Source organism: Scyliorhinus torazame, chromosome 13 (genome assembly GCF_047496885.1).
Source record: "Scyliorhinus torazame isolate Kashiwa2021f chromosome 13, sScyTor2.1, whole genome shotgun sequence".
Taxonomy (NCBI): domain Eukaryota; kingdom Metazoa; phylum Chordata; class Chondrichthyes; order Carcharhiniformes; family Scyliorhinidae; genus Scyliorhinus; species Scyliorhinus torazame.
In genome coordinates this window covers 150,315,803-150,335,646 of record NC_092719.1, presented here as the reverse complement: position 1 = coordinate 150,335,646, position 19,844 = coordinate 150,315,803, and the positions used below count along the sequence as shown (strand labels likewise).

The following is a 19,844-nucleotide window of genomic DNA, read 5'->3' as shown; positions in this document are numbered from 1 at the left end:
GGACCGTAAACAGGTACCGCCACTCCACCCAGTCCAATGCCTTCTCCGCATCCATGGACACCACTACCTCCGGTACCAGTCCTTTCAACGGGGTCATAATCACATTTAACAGCCTCCTTATGTTACTGGAGAGCTGCCTGCCCTTTATGAAGCCTGTCTGGCCCTCTGCGACCACTCCCAGGGCACAACCTTCTATCCTCCCCATCACCAATTTAGCCAGCACTTTTACATCTGCATTTAACAGCGATATGGGCCGGTCCTTCTAACATTCTAACGGGTACTTCCCCTTCCTTGGTATCAACTATTGTGCCACCCTACCGCTCTATAATTCTATCCTTTATTTCATAGAATCATGGAATTTACAGTGCTGAAAGAGGCCGTTCGGCCCATCGAGTCTGCACTGGCCCTTGGAAAGAGCAACCTATCCAAGCCCTCACTTCTGCCCTACCTCCATAACCCAACTTAATCTTTTTGGACACTAAGGGCAATTTAGCATGGCCAATCCACCTAACCCGCACGTCTTTGGACTGTGGGAGAAAACTGGAGCACCCGGAGGAAATCCACGCAAATAAGGAGAGAACGTGCAGACTCCACACAGACAGTGACCCAAGCCTGGAATTGAACCTGGGACCTTGGAGCTGTGAAGCAACTGTGCATAAGACCGGAACATACCATCATCCTGAATGTTCTCACCAATGTTGGATGCAATAACCTCAGTACCTACTGGTCCCAAGATGCATAGCACCACCTTGTCAGAGGGCTCAACTAATGCAGGAATAGGAAGAGTGTCAATTAGTATGTTGATTGAGATGTGGCTAGCATAGCTGAATAGCTAAAGAGATGTGAAGAGTACCGGCAAGCGGAATTAAGTATCAGAAGTAAAAGGTATAATCAATCTGTGTCCGTTATAGTAATTTTCCATTTATTTTGTATCGGAAAACATTGTTATTTTCTGAATATGTTTCAGCATTTTCTTTACTCATGTTCATAAAAAATTATACTTCCTTGCTATGATTCTTAGATATTCAAATTGGTATTCAGTTCGTCAACTGAACACTATTACGCCTTGATCTGTAAATATGAAATTGTCACATGAACTGACAGAAAGACAGGATTGATAATATCTACAGCTCATTTCATTAACCTCTGAATGAAATACATCACTTTCTTTCCTCCTTCCACATCTGAAGTATGAAGCTCTCAGAGAAATTATACTTTTGGAGGAGTTTAAAAGTTCAATTCCTGATGTAGTGAGAACTCGTGAAAGAACAGAGGGTTAAAACTGCGAGATTAGCAGCAGAAATGGCAGATGATTATGAATTAGTTCACAAATTAAAGTTTGGTTTCCGTTTCAGTTTCAGCCTGTGAGGGATAGAAACTGGGCACATGAGAAATACTCAAGTGGTAATGGTAAAGGTGATCTGATGGGAGATAATAAGGAGGGTGGAAGAGACATGAAAAATTTCAAATGTTTTCACTGTAATAAACTAGGCCATGTAAAGTCCCAGTGTTGGTGGTTGAAGAAAAGCACTGGGAAGGCTGACGTGGTAAAACAGGATAAGACAGTGGGGTTTGTTGAAGTAGTAAAGGAAAGCCCAAGTGAAGTGAAGGAGGTGCAAACGATTGTACAGCCTGATCAAGAGGTGATTGATAAGAAGGTGCCAGATCTCTTTAAAGAATTTACTTGCGTGGGTAAAGTTTACTCATGTGTATCAGGAGGAGCAGGTAAAGAAGTCACAATTTTAAGAGATACGGGAGCTAGTCAATCTTTAATGGTAAGAAGTGAGGAGTTATGGGGCGCGATTCTACCATGCCGCGCCACATGGAAGAATCGGCGCTCGCGCCATTTTTTCCCGCGGCGCCGGTCCGATGCCGGCAGGTGATTCTCCTAGGAGCAGAGAATCGGCACCATTTGCGCCGGCGCGTTTGGCGTGGCGCCGGTCACGGGCCGCTGTCCGCGGCCGGGCCGCTGATTCTCCGGCCTTGATGGGCTTACTTAGGATTACTTAGTATTCTATTCTTTGTGGGTTGTATTTGAATTAATGGTTGCTAAGATGTTCACTGTATGTTTTAAAAAGGTTAACTTGAGTTTATAGAATAAACATTGTTTTGCTTTAAAAAATACTTTTCCATTTCTGCTGTCCCACACCTGTAGAGTGGGCCATGTGCTCCCCATACCACAATCTATTAAAAGTTGTGGATCAGGTGAACTCCATGATACACTTTGGAGTTCGCTAAACCCTGGCCCATAACAAAGTCACAGTTTAGCTTACTTTATTTTAAACTTAAATTGATGGAAAACATCTTGACAAAACTCTGAGAAGAATTTGACGTGGAGTTAATTAGAATTCTTTGTTGCATTAGACAGCTTTGCTTGAGGGATCTCATCCACTGGCTGCCCTTTAAAAGGTTCTCTAACAAGATGTCATACCCAAAATGAAAAATACATCCAATACTATTTAATGCAGATTACTATGACAGACCAGCTCAGTGGATTGCTTTGTGTTTCAACCAGTGTGACTCTGAGGGACACAGATCAGAAATCACAAGATCCAGTTCACTGGTTTCATCCAGGACGGTAGTCCAGGTGGACTACCCGAGAGAGGTTCCTGCTCCTGACCACTGTCCAGCAGCCCATGCTGTAAGGTGCACATGTGGACATTGGATACAAATAAGTTGTTATGGGTGTGATTTCCCCCTCAAAACATCTGCCTATATCCATTTGTAAAATGTGTGGTATCAAAAAGGTGGTGGACCCCACTGAACTTTACTCCAGCATGAGTCACTCCATTCAGAAGAGAAGAGAAGGACATGGAAACAAAATAATGTCACAAATTATAACGGTTCTGATTAATTGCGTAAATCAGAAAAATGTGTCAAGCTTTAGTCACTTTGATTATTTATTTTTGGTCCACATTTTTATAAGCTATTTTACATTTATCCCACTACTTAAACCTCCTTGGGATCATCCCAGCCAAGAATGTGAAATGGATAACCTGCTCTTTGCCAGTGCCACTGTCTAATCAGCTGCTCAAAGATCCCTTTCAGAGGACCGGAGACTTACTCCCTCTTTTTTTAAACTTTATCCCTTTATGCAGTGAATACCTAATTCTGTATCACTGTACTGACATATAAAACAGAATTTTAACAATTATGTAGCGATAATAAAGTCTTCTGAAGTATTTTCCAACACCCATCACATGCGTTAGTGCATTATTGAGAGGGCATTTCATCAGCCTGACCCTGTAAAAACATTTGCTAAGTATTCTTCTAATGTCTTTTTATTATGATACAACTCATACAGTCCATATATAACCTGAAATTGAAAGTGTTTTAATCAGGGTATCACTTAACAGTTTTAGTCCTGCTGTAAATATGATCTGCAATTCAGTTCAGCTGTAGCTGAAGGACGAGGAAATTGTTGTTGCCACTCAATATCATGGTGCAGTTCAGCCTTATTTCAAAGTTTTCAGAAGATTTAAGTGTGGTTTGTCACATTTTAAATCTCCTGAATGTATCGGTCATTTCCTCCATCTCGGTCTTTATTATTTCCTGAGCATTTTAATGTCGAGCATTGAACTAACAGCTGAATGGTTGATCTCTTAATTATGATTAACCTTTAATCCCTCAAAGATTAAATTAAATTACTTACTTTAATCAGATGGAAATATATAATTATTGGTTGCAACACCAAATTAAATACAAAAACAATTTTCTCAGCAAACATATTTTTCAGAAAGTGTTACACAAACTCAATAATGACGTTAAAAGGAAACAAAAAGTGGCATGCAACATCTTATTAACAATCGGAATACACACCACTCATACTACAACGTGTTCTATTATTTTACCTGGTAAACATCACGCAAGCCACACCATGTCCTTAGTATTTGCTGACAAGCCCTCAGTCTTTCAGTATACCACCTTCTCAAAGTTGTCATTGTTAGGTTCCATACAAACCGGCTGCCATTAAATAGCAGGTCTTCCATTCCACACATGAAGGTTGAAGCCATTTTTAAAAATATCCTCTTTCAAAGTTAGACAGTTAAACAGCTAAGGCTAGGTTGAAAAAACTTTGTTCAGCAGCAAAGTTACATCAGCTTATTCTCTTGCACTATTCAAAGGGCAAGGAGCTATAAAGAACCAGGTCAGATTCTAAACAAACTCCCCTTTCAGTGCACTTCCTGGGCAGACTCCAAGGTATGCCCCAGTGCTGTTTGAAGCCAGGCCAATGGTTTTCGTGGCAGAACCCTGACGAAAAAACTCCTGCACCCTCCAGTCCTAAACTAACAGCGCAGACAAAACTCTATTATAACCTCACCAACCGCCAGTAAATGCTGTCATTGAATTCTCTGCTCGTTTCCTAATTTCCTGGCTGCCGTCAAAAAATGCATGATCTGAATAAAGCTGCAGCAAAACTGGCTTCAAAGGAAAAATTATAATGCAATTTGCTATCTCTGACAGACGCACAACGGACTCAAGGTGAGTTTTGACAATCAATTTAGATCACTTGTCAACAATTCAAAATATTCACTGAGGTCCCAAAGATCAAAAATAAATTTTGAAATAAATATATAGCTTCAGGATTAGTAGTGAATGTCACTGAACAGAAACGTAACAAAGTGTTCTTCCAGATTTATTCAGCTCATCACTAATTACTGAGAAAGCTAAGAAGTGACGCTTTGTGTCAATTTTGAGCTAGTTGCTGTATCGGTTCGTTTGTATCTGGATAAGCAGCAACTTAAGCTCACCATTCACACTCACAGTAGAGGCTCTCCTCCCACAGTAGCTAGTTAATGACTGCACCACAGTCGTCTACACCTAAATACCTAATATCCCAAATCTGTTGCATAGTTCGGAGGTTAATTGCTGGCAGACCCCATCATGTTCCCGGGCTGGAGCTGGTCCTGGTAGTTAACAGTTAAAAGGGCAATTAATCTTTCCCCCGTCCCTCTCTGGAGTTGAATTTCCTGAGCCGAATGGAAAAAAAAATAAACTGTTCTCCATGTCACCACCCCATGTTTCCCGAAAGAAAGCTGCGCAGAGATCATTTAACAGAACGTGCATTGCCCTTGGCTGGAAGCCTTCTCTTAGCTGTGAATCTGTTTTTGAAAATGAGATGTTTCTCTGAAAACCAACCAGATTTGAAATGGCGTTCAACTCCTCCCGTAACAGAACTGAAAACTCCACCCAAAACAGAGAATTCAACCGTTAGCTAACCAACTGCACCATAGTAAAAATGTTGGGATTGGCATTCGCATCATTTGCCTGTGACATAGTCATTTATTCGGAATTTTTGACAATAGGTCAAGGAATATGCTAAATTAATGGTTCCCAACATGTGGTTCACATACCAGAGGGTACTGCAAATGGTCTGTGTCCGTTGAAGGAAAAAATGTCAGTCGAGACAAAATTACGAGTCTCGTATGTAGAATACTAATACTTTTGCAGTAATTTTCAGTATGATATTAATCCCTACAATTAAGTAGTCGGACTACACGTGCTGCAGCGTGAGCCCGGCCAATGGGGGGGGGGGGGGGGGAGGGTTCAATCGGGAGAGGTGGCTGTTGTGGTAGGAACACCAATCAGAGCCTGGTGGGCTCATTCGGGTTTCTTGAGCCTATCAGCAGGAAACACAGTACAACATTGGGGCTCTGATTGGTGAACTCCCCTTTAGAGCGGGAAACAGTTTGCCAGACGTTCAGAGGTGGTGGGGACTTCGAGCAGTTCGGACACGGATCTGCGGAATTGGTGTGAAGTTTCTGAACTTTCATTGAGTAGAGATGCAAAGCAGCAGCCAGGGCTCTGTCACTTGGCATGGCGGACAGGCAAAAGTGAGTTCGCCAACCTCAGATAAGGATATGAGCCTGCAAAGCCTTCAGCGAGGCGATAGAGCTGGCCAATGGCCGTGGAGAGGAGCAGCAGGGTGACTCTCAACCTCCAGGCCACAGGTGAGGAGAATGGACGAGCGGGCAACCGACAGAGACCACCAGGTCGGATGGGCAACAACAGCAGCCAGGAGTGCATGCAGTTGCCGAGGCTTGAGGCCCGGCCACTTAAGCGAGAGGCGAACAGAGCAGCAGTTGGGAGGTGCGAGTAAGGCCAGGCAAATGTCATGTCTCGGGGAATCAGGGGGCAGTGGCCAGGGCAGCGGGGCCACTCAACCAGAGCCAGAGGCCAGCCAGGCAGCAGGACTGAATGAGAGAGGGCTGGGCTTGGCAGCAACTGGACCGGATGGCGAGGGTGAGAGAGAGCAGAGGCTAGGCCAGATGGCCAGCAGCCCGCCAGGAGCACATGTGATCGTCAAGGGTCAAGAATAGAGGGGTGGCATGTGGTGCAGTGGTTAGCACTGGGACTATGGCGCTGAGGACCCGGGTTCGATCCCGGCCCTGTGTCACTGTCTGTGTGGAGTTTGCACATTCTTCCCGTGTTTGCGTGGGTTTCACCCCCACAACCCAAAGGTGTGCAAGGTAGGTACATTGGCCACGCTAAATTGCCCCTTAATTGGAAAAGAAAATAATTGGGTACTCTAAATTTATAATTTAAAAAAAAAGACTTGAGGCCCAGCCACTGGAGTGAGAGCCAAGAGGTGAGCACAGCAGCAGTCAAGTGGTTCAAAGAAGCCAAGCAAGCACACCCGGTGCTTTACTCTACGCTCTGCAATGGCAAGTGACTACAAGAAGGACAGAAGAAACGCTACAAGGACACTCGGAAAGTCTCCCTAAATAAATGCAACATCCCCACCGACACGTGGGAATCACTTGCCTTAGAATGCACAAGCTGGAGAAAAAGCATCCGCGAGGGCACCAATCATCTTGCACGTCGTAGGGTGGAGCATGCAGAGGCCAAGCGTAAACAGTGGAAGGAGAGTGCAGAATCAGGGGCATCTCACCCACCCACCTCATCAAACACCACCTGCCAAACCTGTGGCACAGTCTGTGGACCCAATATTGGACTATTCAACTACCGCAGAACGCACCTCCCCGGAGTGGAGGCAAATCATCTGCGAAGCTGAGGGACTGCCCAAGAAGAAGGAAACATAATGGGTAAAACGGCTTGCGTATGCGGTGGTCTGCAAAGGTTTTTGATGACAATCAGTGGTCCCCATAAAGGAAAATATTGGGAACCATTGTAGTAAATTACTGTGATTGACGGCCTCTAAATGGTTAGAAAGAATCTACCATGTTTCAAAAAGTAACTTGTGCCTTCCTTTTCAAATGTTCTGTGGTCCAGGCACAAGTCGTGTTGCCAATCAGTACTTTGTGATGCATGTCCTGAAAATTGTCTTTGGTGACAAAATGTCATTCAGTTCAACACAAGGTTCTCAAAGCAAGGGAATTAACACTGACTTTAATACTGTGTATATAAAGTAACCTTCAGCTAAACATTTCACAATTCCAGAACTGATTCAGGAACAGACCATTAATTCAGTGATGAAGGCGGCATGGTAGCACAGTGGTTAGCACTGCTGCCTCACAGCTCCAGGGTCCCAGGTTCAATTCCGGCCTCGGAACTTGGAATGTGTGGAGTTTGCACTTTCTCCTCCGGGTGCTCCAGTTTCCACCCACTGTCCAAAGAAGTGCAGGTTAGGTGGATTGGCTATGCTACATTGCCCCTTAGTGTCCAAAAGGTTAGGTTGGATTACTCTGTTACGGGGACAGGGTGGAGGTGTGGACTTAAGTGGAATGCTCTTTCCAAGGGCTGGTGCAGACGCGATGGGCCGAATGGCCCCCTGCACTGCAAATTCTATGATATCTCTGAACAGGAAGCCTAATAAATTGAACGGAGCAGCAAACCTGTAAAGTTCACCTTTCTCTAAAAAGAGTTTTGATATATTCATATCTCTGTAGCTAAGGAGGAAAGAAACACAGCTCATTCTTCTCAACTCAATGGGCGAGATTCACCAGTTCCCAGCCATGTGTTTCTCAGCAGCGTGTCGTTCACTGGCGGTGGGATTCTATCTTCCTGCCAGTTGTCAATGGGATTTCCCATTGTAACCACCCCATGGTGCCACAAAACCCGCTGGCCGGGGTACGCTGCCAGCGGGAAAAGTGAATCCGGACCACCGGAGAATTTGGGCCAATGTCACCCTATACCTTCTTAAATAAATCAGATTATTTTTCTCTTGTAGTTCATCAGCAGATATTGAATACCCAGTTTGATTTATGTAATCAAAGGGGAGGTTTTCCATTTGCAGAAACAGATGTTCATCTCCTGACTTTTCATCTGAGCCGCAATGATGTGAAATGCACTGTTGGCCATTTTCTGCTGGTTTAGTTTTAAAATATACAATTTAATCTCAGCAAAGCTGCTCAATCAGGATTTGCTTTTAATAATCCTTATTTTGCAGCTCTCAAAAAGCCCAGGTTCAATTCCGGCCTCGGGTGATTCTGTGTGGAGTTTGCACTTCCAGTGTCTGCGTGGGTTTCCTCCGGGTGCTCCGGTTTCCTCCCACAGTCCAAAGATGCGCAGGTTAGGTGGATTGCCCATGCTAAATTTCCCGTTAGTGTCCAAAAGGTTAGGTGGGGTTACTGGGTTGGGGTGTAGATGTGGGCTTAAGTAGGGTGCTCTTTCCAAGGACAGGTGCAGACTCGATGGGCCCAATGGCCTGCTTCTGCACTATAAATTCTATGATCTATAAAACATTTCTATAATTGCTTCAGTAACAGGCCATTTATTCCGCTGTGAAAGCCCTAGGAAATTGAGCAGACCAGCAAATTTATAAAGCTCCTTTTTAACTTCAAACATTTTGATATATTCATAGCTCCACAGCCTGAAGAGGTAACACAACCCAATCTTTTTAACTGAATATCATCTTGTAGCAGGTTATGGGTTACATTTAAGTGTGCCTGAATTCTCATGTTAAGTCCTAAGAGCATGAGTGGACGGGCTTTTCTGCACAACCCGCCGTGTGTTTTGCAGCAGTCATTGGTCAGCGGCAGGATGTTCTGGTTCCGCTGTTGTCAACGGGGTTTCCCTTTGAATGTACCCCTCACCGTCGGGAAACCTGTGCTGGGGGTGTACCGTCGACGGGACCAGCAGTTCCACTCTGTTTTTGTCAATGTTGAGAAAATAAATTGTTGTGTAACTAAATCTATATCTCGATGCCTTCTGCATTTGGTCCATAAATAACTACAGTTAGACAGGAATTAAAATCAGGAGGCAAAGTTACTATTTGAATATCAGAGTACTGGAGAACAAAATAAATACCCAATTACCCAGCCTCACTGTTCCTCCAGTGCAGTCTATAAAGTTTTCCCATTTAAAACGGATTGTAAATTTAATTTAAAAAAAAAGATTCATGTACTCACCTCTGATCATCCTAGTCTTTAAGTTGACACAATGCTACTATACAAGACTTGCATTATTGGTAACATACTGCATATAAAATGAGTGGTGGCCAGTTTAAAGAAATTCGATAGTTCACCTGTATAGATGCTGGAGCCAGACAGGAGATTCCTATTATTTTCCCACTTTCTGTAGACTTGCCTCCATCTACCATTTTATATGTAGCAATGCCTCTGCCCTTGAATACTCATTTAGTACTTTGCCAAATTGACACTGAAACAGCTTAGGTTCATCAGGTGAACAAAGTGCAGACCAGCTATATTGATTTGAACCAGGAGAAGAAAACACAAGTTGCTATTGGTCAATTAATCAGGTCTGCAATTCCTTTATTTTATTTTGCTCAATCTTTTCAAAGAGAGATAAACTGGACGTGGAATCAAAGAATTTAAAAGAATATTGCTCATTCATATTATCTCCCAAGTTTCTTGCCAATTTCATATTCATCACGTTGTCCTTGCCATTAAATTTCACCAGAAAACAGTCCTCTTGAAATTCCATTAACATTAATTGAAGGGTTTTACTTTTAATTGGCTGGTTTGAGAAAATAGAAGTCACACAGGTGTAGCAGAGGGTGCTTCAAAAAGGCTTAAGTTAGGTCTTTGTTGAGCTGGGAAGAGAGATCTTTATTTTACATCTCCCGTAAGAGTAGATGCTGTATCTAAAAGTCCTACAATGTTGTCTCCAATGGATAGTTGATTGAATCACTCCACAGTGGTTCATTGATGTGGAAATACATGTACATTAAATTATGCACAGATTTCACAAGAATGTCAGAAGCTCTGTCTGTAATTGCACATTTAAGAGCCATGGTGCAGTTTCCATTTGTTCCCACAAGTTTGTATCTTGATTCCCATGTAATCGACTGAAGCAGCAGCGCAAACAGTCGGGTTTTAAAAATTAAGTGACTTATACCCCAAACTATTTACATCTGCCACAATTCACCTGAATCCGACCAAACTCTCAATTCGAGATAATGAGATTCAGTTACTCTGCTTCAGGAAGGCTCTTCAAATTTTTTTAGGCGCATATTGTAGAGGCTTTTCATGCCAGAAAAACCTAAGAAACTGACTAGTGTGCACCAATAAAGCAATTTGATGGTTTGGTCTGATTTTTTAAGTCACTTTCAATGATTTTCAATCAAGTCACACACAGGTGGAGAACTGCCCATCATTATTAAAATGCTTGGCGGCACGGTGGGGGGGGGGGATGAGGGTGTGTGAAGGGTCGGTGGTGAAGGGTGTGTGAAGGGTCGGTGGTGAAGGGTGGGTATGAAGGGTCGGTGGTGAAGGGTGGGTATGAAGGGTCGGTGGTGAAGGGTGGGTATGAAGGGCCTCCGGAAGGTTGGGGGGGGTGAAAGGTGGGGGTCCCCTCAGTGACCCCATAGTGGGGGTCCCCTCAGTGATCCCATAGTGGGGGTCCCCTCAGCGACCCCATAGTGGAGTGTCCTGACTTCAAGGGGGGGGGGGGGCGATAATGCCCATATTAGTGGGGGTAATATTGCCTGTGGGTGGGGGACCCTCAAGCTCACTTAGAGATTGGGGCACCCTTTCAAAATGGTGCCCAGATCTCGGAGGAGCCAGTCTGGCCAGTGAGTTCAGCTCCCCAGTGATTAAAACAAATTTAAGTGTGGGCTCTACCGGAGGAAAAACTCCATCGGGCCTGAAAAAGTGACCAGTATGGTTAGATAGCAGTGGAGAACCCACCGACAAAGAGTCAGGGAGAAACTCCCAGCAAAACCCATGAAATAACACTTTGTAACTTAATAATAATACTCCTTATTAGTGTCACAAGTAGGCTCACATTAACACTGCAATGAAGTTATTGTGAAAATCCCCTAGTCGCCCCACTACAGTGCCTGTTTGGGTACACTGAAGGAGAATTCAGATTGTCCAATTCACCTAACAGCACGTCTTTCAGGACTCGTGGGAGGAAATCGGAGCACTCGGAGGAAATCCACGCAGACACTGGGAGAACTTGCAAACTCTGCACAGACAGTGACCCAAGCCGGGAATCAAACCCAGGTCCATGGCGCTGGGAAGCAAGTGCTAACCACTGTGCTACCTTGCCTCCCATTTCCATTAGATCGCACCCACTGTTTCCCACCTGGCATGTTTCACGTGTACCCAACTTAAGATTGTTTTTTCCCCCCCATTTTTCTCAAATATTTCTCTTTACCAGAAATAAAAATACTGAAAAAGGTTTAAGAGTTATTTGGTATGAAGTTATTTGGCTCACGGTCAAGCATCATCCAATTGGATAATGAATCGTTTTGCTTTCAAATTTGTGCAAAGTCAGTGCATCACAAGAATAAATGTGTTTGGTTGACCAATTGGGAATGTTTTATTGGAATTGGACTGTTAATTAGCTTAAACTGCCTTTAACTAATAATTTCAAAATGGTGGGCACTAACTTTAATATTGCGCATTGCATGATGATGTTGGACTCGCAGCCCAATGTTATCATGCCACGTATTACCATCCTGTTGGACTATGGCAATCCCGCTTTCGTGACATAAAATTCAATCCAAATGGAAGCACCTTTTTGTGCAAAGTACTCACATATCCTTTCATTTCTACTTAGGAAAACAAAATTCTCAAATATATTCACATACATATTTTTGAAAAATTGTTTTTCAATAGAGACTTGCTATTTCAGTTTTACTTTGCTCTAGAGACTCTCAAGTGACTAGAATCCCTACATTGCAGAAGGAGGCCCATTCCACCCATTGATTCTGCACCAACCCTCCAAAGCAGCAGCCTACCCAGCCCCACTCCCCCACCTATCCCCGTAATCCCACCTAACCCTTTGGACACTAAAGGGAAATTTTAGCATGTCCAATCCACCTAAACTGCACTCTTTGAACTGTGGCGTGCAAATAAGAAGGCAAAGCCAATGTGTTATATGCAGGGCACTACTGGCAAATACGAGAAGTTTCAGAATTTGAAAGAGAAGTGGTGTGTGAAATATTCCTTTTCAGCTTGAAACCGCAGAGTCAGTTATTAACTTAGAGCGGACTCCAAATTAAAAGGCTATGTTGCTGCAGCTTACCTGTAATACCATATGTCATGTGAGAGTACCTTTAAGAAATGGGTGTTTATAAAAATAGCTGTAGTGGATGTGCCTTCAAGAAATGGGTGTTTATCTGTGGTGTCAGAGTGTGGGTGGAGCTGGGCTGTGCATGCTTTTACTTTCGCTTTAGGCTGTTTACTACAGGGCGTGTTTAGTTTAGTTTTAGTTTTGGAGAAGCTGCAATCACAGAAGGATGTGTGTGAATCTCTGCAGGCTGGGGAATGTTCAGTTGGTGATTTCAAAGTGGTAACTGTTCTCAGTAGAGAAATTAAACCTGATGTCTTTCTGTAAAAAGGGTTCTTTTTGTGTCTTATGGATGTTACAAGGAAAGATTAAGAGTTACTTATAGCATACTGTATTCTTTGGGGATTTACTGGTGTTGATAGTTGTTAAGATGTTTACTGTGGGTTTATAAAGTGTTAACTGGTTTCATAAATAAACATTGTTTTAATTTAAAAGTACTGTAGATTTCTGTTGCATCACACCTGCAGAGTAAGCCCGTGTGTTCCCCATAACCACAATCTATTAAAGGTTGTGGGTCAGGTGAACTCCATGATACACTTTGGGGTTCTCTAAACCCTGGCCCATAACACATATTAAAAATGCACATAAAAGCCTTGAGGCTGTCGGTGTTCTGGTGAAGCATCTCGCAGGAATGTCCAGTGCTAAGTAAAACAAACATTGTTTTGCTATTATCCTTCACAACGACTCACAGGTATGAAGTTGGACTTTCCAATTTCATAAGGATGAAGACAGCACAAAGGAACTGGCTGAAGTCTGTACCTGATGTGAGATCGTGAGGAAAAAGCAGGCTCCCCTTCGCATTAAAGAGTAAGCAAAATAGCATGTGTCGCAAAGTCGGTCAGCCTATGTCACGAAGGTCAGTGTTGCAAAGGTTGGCCAGCGCAAAGGCTGGCCTGTGTCACAAAGGTTGCCTGATCCCGTTAGTTACCATCCACAGAGTTAAAATGGCCTCTATATGAGTATAGGTGTGTGAATAAATAGTTTTTGTTTTCCTCTTGAATCACTTGGTATAGATACTGAAAATTAATATTCAATCCTATGAACAAAGATGTTGTTTAACAGTATTTGATTTTTATTCAAGGAAAAGGAACTTCTTCATAGAGATGAAAAGCTGCGTACATCTTCTGTTACATGGGATAGATGAACAACTCATTATATTGCCGGTTGGAAATCAAAGTGAGCTCAATGCCTGCCAAACTGTGACCTCCAGTTGGTAGCGCAGATGTTGTTTTATCGGCATTCTGCGTCTGTATTAGTGCTAAATGAACATAGCCCAGGACAGATTTGGAGAGAAAGTATTATAAATGGATGACCAGATTTGTTGCTGAATTAACCCGTATAAATATTTGCACTTGATATGCTGACATCAGCATTTATATTTCCAGAGGTGCAAAATAAGCAGGAAGCGTTATCGGTTTTCCAAGGTACATTGCTGAATGGCAGCAATGTTTCCCTGATTCCCTGGCTGAATCTTACATTGTTGATTCAAACAAGTGAGCTTGGATTAAGAAATCTGAACTCACACCAGCAGCAGTAATAAAACATAAAGGGAAACAGGAGAAGACTTTAGTCAAGCCTGTTACAATAAGTATGCACAATTGTGATTTATTAACCTGTACATTTTTTACATTTGCACAGAACCTACCCATCTGAACAGATCTAATACAGGAGAGACTTCTTTGCCTGGAGAGTGATAAGAATATGAAATGCACCAGCACAAAAGAGTAGTTTGGCAAATCACATAGGCATTGGAGGGGAAGTTCGACAAACACATGAGGGGTGCATAATTAGAATGATATGCTTGTCGAGTTAGATGAAGAGACCAGGAGGAGGCTGCTTTTGAACATAACTGCAGGTGGAAATTATTTGGGCTTCATGACCTGTTTCTGTAGACCTGATGGAACACAATGTATAGATTGAATGTTCATTTAAATAAGGAAAATTGAGGCTTTATTTTAGAAACCTGGAACAAGCGTGGATGTGGATAATGGATGAGTTTTGAAGTAGGCTCAACCATGCTGGCTTCAAAGTCAGATAGCTCGTTAATCTCTACAACCTCCACTCACACAGGAGAAATGTTCTGCAAGTGAGGGGGTGGAGGATCAGCACTCATTATCTCAGATGAAAACCTGTTCAAAATAACAAGTGCGAGGAACTCATGGATTTATTTTGCAACCAAGATTGAGACCACCCATCAACTGCCTTTGCCACTTCCTTGCCTTTCCCTATTCCCAGTGGGCTAAACCTCCTCAAAGGCTTCCCCTTGCCCTGGACTTGAATTTATATCTTTCTATGGTTTCACTCCTATCTCTCCTCATTCCCTCTCCAAGATCATCGTGTATAATAGACCCACTTCCTGTTCTCTCAGCCCTATTTCCACTAAACTACAGGTCACCCAAAACCTCTTCCTATTTTTTATTTTTCCAATTAAGAGACAATTTAGTGTGGCCAATCCACCTACCCTGCACATCTTTGTGTTGTGGGGGTGAGACTCACGCAAACACAGGGAGAATGTGCAAACTCCGCACGATCAGTGACCCGGGGCCGGGATCAAACGTGAGGCAGGAGAGCTAAACACTGCGCCACCATGCAGCCCAACATTTTGTAGTTTATTTATTTATTTTTGAAATAAATTTACAATACCCAATTCATTTTTTCCAGTTAAGGGGCAATTTAGCGTGGCCAATCCACCTACCCTGCATATCTTTTGGGTTGTGGGGGCGAAACCCACGCATACACCATGCTGCCCTAACATTTTGTAGTTCAAATGGAACATTCCCTCACAAATGGCATTACATGTTACAAGGTATGCTAACAGGAAACTGTTTGACAAATTAAATTTTAACTAGACAAGCAAAAATGATTAACATACTGTTGGTTTCGGTGACGTGAGAAAGATGAATAATAGGGTTGGTTAACTCAGTTGGTGGTAGTATGGTGCACATAATGCCCAGATCGTGGTTCAATACAGGCCTTTCCCCTCATGTTGCCTCACAGTGATATCATGGCATAAGTCATGATTAGAAACCCCCAGACAATGGGGATGCTATGCCAAGACAGGAAGATGAGGCTAAGAAGCCTCCTGTCAGGCTGAAGAAAAGGGAAGACCGTATCTCAATGAGGATGAGGCTAAGAAGCCTGGTGATCTCATGTAGCCACAGGGAGGACATATGCAGTTGCATCACTAAATAAAGTTTTGGCAGGCTTAGGGAAGTTCTACCCCGCACCTAAATAGAAACAACCCTTGAGCCTTCCATTCTTGCAAACTACTATGCCATTTCCAACCTCACTTTCCTCTCCAACTTCCGTGAACATGTTGAAGTCTTTCAAATCCATTCTCATCTTTTCCAGAACTACATGTTTGAATCGTTTCAACCCCTGCCACAGAACTGAAACAGCTCCTATCTAAGTTACAAATGATATCCTATGTGACTGACAAAGGCAAACACTCCCTCTTGTTCTTCTTGACCCATTTGTAGCCATTGACATAGCTGATCACACTATCCTCCTCCAAAGCTTCTCCACCATTGTTCAGCTGAGTGGAACCGCTCTCAACTTGAAGTCATCCAAACTCGGCAATCCACGCCCTAACTTGCATCCATGACTCCTGTGTTCACTGACCAACATTGGCTCCAAGTTATGCAATGCCTTGATTTTAAAATTCTCATCCTAGTTTCCAAATTGCTCCGTGGCCTGGCCGTGTCTACCTCTGTATTCTTCTCCAAACCCTGTTTCAATGACATGCCTGCTGCGTTAACACTTTTGAAGGCCACCCAATCAAATTTGAATTAAGGAGGCAATCATGATATGGGAAGTTGGAGGCCATTGAGATACGGTCTTCCCTTTCCTTCAGTATGAAATATGCAGACAGTCTGGAACCTCCATAGTCTTTTACTGCTGGCCCACCTTGAACAATGAGATGTATGAATTCCACAGTTGGCAGTGAGATACACCCATCTACATATTTTATTATTGACCTGAGATTTAATCATGTCTGTAGTCCAAATGCCAAAATCCACATGATTTGTGACAGCCATCCTAACAGCTTGTTTATGTTCAATGTTTTTGAAGTATTAACTGAAGGTTCACAATATGACATGCCTTTACTGGGCATGACAATATAGAAGGTGCTTGACAATACCAGCTGTCATTGTCATTATTTAAACAGACTGCCCAATTTCAGGGTTGTGGTAGCTACCAGTTGCTATAAAAATTTAAAATGGGTATAATACAATTAAGACCATATTTGTGCATCATCTTTTAAAAATTCCCTACTGTGGCACACAAATCGCCCAAATACATTGCAACACACTCACTGACACACTTTCCTCTCTATTGCAGGACAAGGTGGCCTATATCCACAGGGAGAAGATGTGAGCTAGAGGGGGACATGCATGCTGCATCATCTAAATCTGTTGAAGGAGATGGCACTCCACAACATGATGCCAGCTCGAGACAGTTACATCTGGTGAGAACTTCCAGTATGAGCATATTTTCCTCCCTTCTGCCCCTTTGTAAATCCTGCATCACTCTCATCCTGATACATGGCATGAAATGTAAGGTGCAGAATGTGTGACCGTGGACCTTTGCCTTTCCACCCCCCCCTCAACCAAACTTTTCCCTAATTATCTGTTTTAAGGGATCCAATACCTGTTGTCTGGCCAGCCACAGCAGCCTCACACCGTCGGATGAAAGTTGGTATAAACCTCGGAGGAAGAAACACTGTCATTTCTTCTACTGCAGCAATATCTGAGCTGGTACATGTGGACGTCAAGTCAAATGATGGTTCATCACACTGACCTTAGAGTCCATCCTTTCCAGCAAGTGTAATGGTGGCGAAGCACCTGCGTACCCAGCCATGGTGCAGCCTCTGGTGGTCACCGTCTCATCTTCCATTGCAGTACAGACAGAAGCTACCCATAGTCTCTGCGTTGTAGTGGAAGCTGGTGGCGGTAACAAGATAGAATCCATAGAATCGTTGCAGTTCAGAAGGAGGCTATTTGGCCCATCGTGTCTTCATTGACTGTCCAAAAGTGCACTCTACCAAGGTCCACTCCCCACCATATCCCCACAACCTGATCACTGCCGATCCACCTAATCTGCATATCTTTGGTCACTGAGGGGCAACTTATCATGGTCAATTCACCTAACTTGCACATCTTTGTACTGTGGGAGGAAATCGGAACAGCCGGAGGGAACCCACGCAGACAAGGAGAGAACGTGCAAACTCCACACCAGTCACTCAAGTCAGAATCGGAACCAGGTCCCTGGTGTTGTGCCACCATGTTTACTGTGATGGGAGTTCAGACTTGGCTATGGGTCTCCCAGTGTTCAGTGCAGGCTGACATAGTAGTCCAGCAATTTGTGCTCCTACAGATAGAAACATAGAAATTAGGAGCAGGAGGAGACCATTCAGCCCTTTGAAGCCTGCTCCTTATTCATTATGATCATGGCTGGTCATTCAACTCAATAGCCCATTCCCGTTTTCTCTCCACTCGGATAGTTGAGGCTCTGGCCCCTGGGCATACTAGTGATTACAAGCAGCACAAAAGGGTTGCCCTCTCACTGGATGACAGCATTTGCGTGTCTACCACAGCCTCTCCACCACTGTTTTTGCTGTTACCTCTCAGTGCATAATCCCACTGCTGTAGTCCATACAGAAGTGGTGCAGTCAGAAGCTAGGTCCCCAAGGCCCAGAGCTGCTCAAGGTCATCCTCCAAGGCCATATGCAATCTCCCAAACTGGGCCTTAGCAGCCTTCCACCAGCCATGCTGCAGTCACTGGGGTAGTACCACGATAGGAAAGGTACCTGCAAGAGAGGCACCAAGGCAATGCCCAAGAGCAAGTACTTCATTTATATTTACATAATCAGATGTGCTGTGGGATTAAATTGTTATGCAAAGATTTTTGTTTGTGGCTTTTCTTGTCGTTTTGGCCAAGAGTACATTGTGATGGAGCTTTGATGGGGTAGGAAAGTGAAGAATTATGCAGTAAATATTGAATCCTAAGGGAGGAATAGCCAAGTAAACACTTTCGGACAGCCCATTCAGGGATCCTTGATGACTTTTCCCTCCTTCCTCTTGCTTCTTCCCACATGCCTGATAGCAGTGGCAGCACCTTCATAATAGTGAAGTTGGGAGGATGCAGCAGACCACAATGAACTTGGAGATGTGATTCAACAAGTACTGGAGGGTTCCCCCGAATGGTGTAGCCAGTGGGACTGTTCCTTGAGAACATTAATGTTTCGAAGGTCCATGGGGTTCCTGGTGGTTGATTGATTCTTGTTGTAGATATATTATCCTCACATGGTTAGGTGACAGAGGAGAATTATCAACCATGTGTACAAGGTGTACCTCCTGTCTCCAAACAGTCAGCCTGTAATTCCTTTTCCTGGCCCTAAGACATGGGAATTGTCCTCGGGGTCAAGGCATCATTTCCACTGGTAGGAATGTGGGCACTCACTAACAGGATGATTTGGACATGGGATGATCATATATCACCTGCACATTAATGGAGTGGGCCCTTTGTGGCTGCTGTACCTCTTCCCATTAATATGTGGGTCCCACAGAGCCACATGTATACTGTTGATGCCTTCCTGTACTATTGGAAATCCTGTTACCCTGGTAAAGCCACACACTTGCTCATCCTGCCCCTGTCTAATTAACGGGAGGGCAATTAAGCTCCTTCACCTGAAGTAGTGCAACAACCTCTTGGACGCAACGATGTATAGTGAACTGGGACATGTTTGCAATGTTGCCTGCCCTACCTGGCAGCATCTGTTGTCTAGAAGTTGAAACTGATGGTGACCTTGGCAGCACCATGCTCATTGCTGTGAGGCTGCAGGTCTTGTTGAAGGAGCTGGCATTGTTCAGTGACCATTCTCTTGGTGAACCTCGGGCACCTCAGGCAATGGTCCTGACTGAGGGGGGAGATGGGAAAAGTTCTCCCTGTAATCCCTTGGTGGTTAGGACCTTCTCTGGATAGATATCCACCTCCTCCCTCTGCATAGAGCCTCCACTCTCTATAATTTCAGCTCAGTGTCCCTCTGTGGCATACACAGAGGTACTGCAATTACTGCCTGTATACATGTTGTAGCATTTTTGTGGACAAGTCACAACATTCCTTTGACCTCCCTGCCATTATGCAGCACTACTCCCTTCCAAATCGAGCAAATAATCAGAATTCCTCCAAAACAACACAGTACTTCCACAAACGTTGCTAGTGCAACAGTAAGTGAGAAACCATCTCACCTGCAAGTTTGATAATTGACTCTTATCGCCTCGTGAAGCTAGCACATTCAGAGCAAAGTATCCACTGGATCTGTGCAATCCAAATTTTCAGAATGTGTGTCAAATTAACCTGAGAAGCTGTTTGATGTCACCATCTGCCAGCAGTGAAGTTTC

The 19,844-nt window shown here is 43.7% G+C and overlaps 1 protein-coding gene across 4 annotated transcripts in view; it reads right to left on the bottom strand.

Moving 5' to 3' along the window:
• Positions 1-19,844, bottom strand: part of LOC140388314 (FERM domain-containing protein 4B-like) — a 500,956-nt gene that overhangs the window by 337,875 nt on the left and 143,237 nt on the right. Inside the window, exon 1 of one of the 4 annotated variants that reach the window (XM_072472274.1) lies at positions 3,852-4,094. The exons of 2 other annotated variants lie outside the window; for them this stretch is intronic. In XM_072472274.1, coding sequence (XP_072328375.1) covers positions 3,852-4,013 — 162 coding nt within the window. In that variant the 5' untranslated portion in view covers positions 4,014-4,094. Of the gene's footprint in view, positions 1-3,851; positions 4,095-19,844 lie in introns of those variants that run through there. One more of the 4 variants, XM_072472275.1, reaches the window with a different exon arrangement.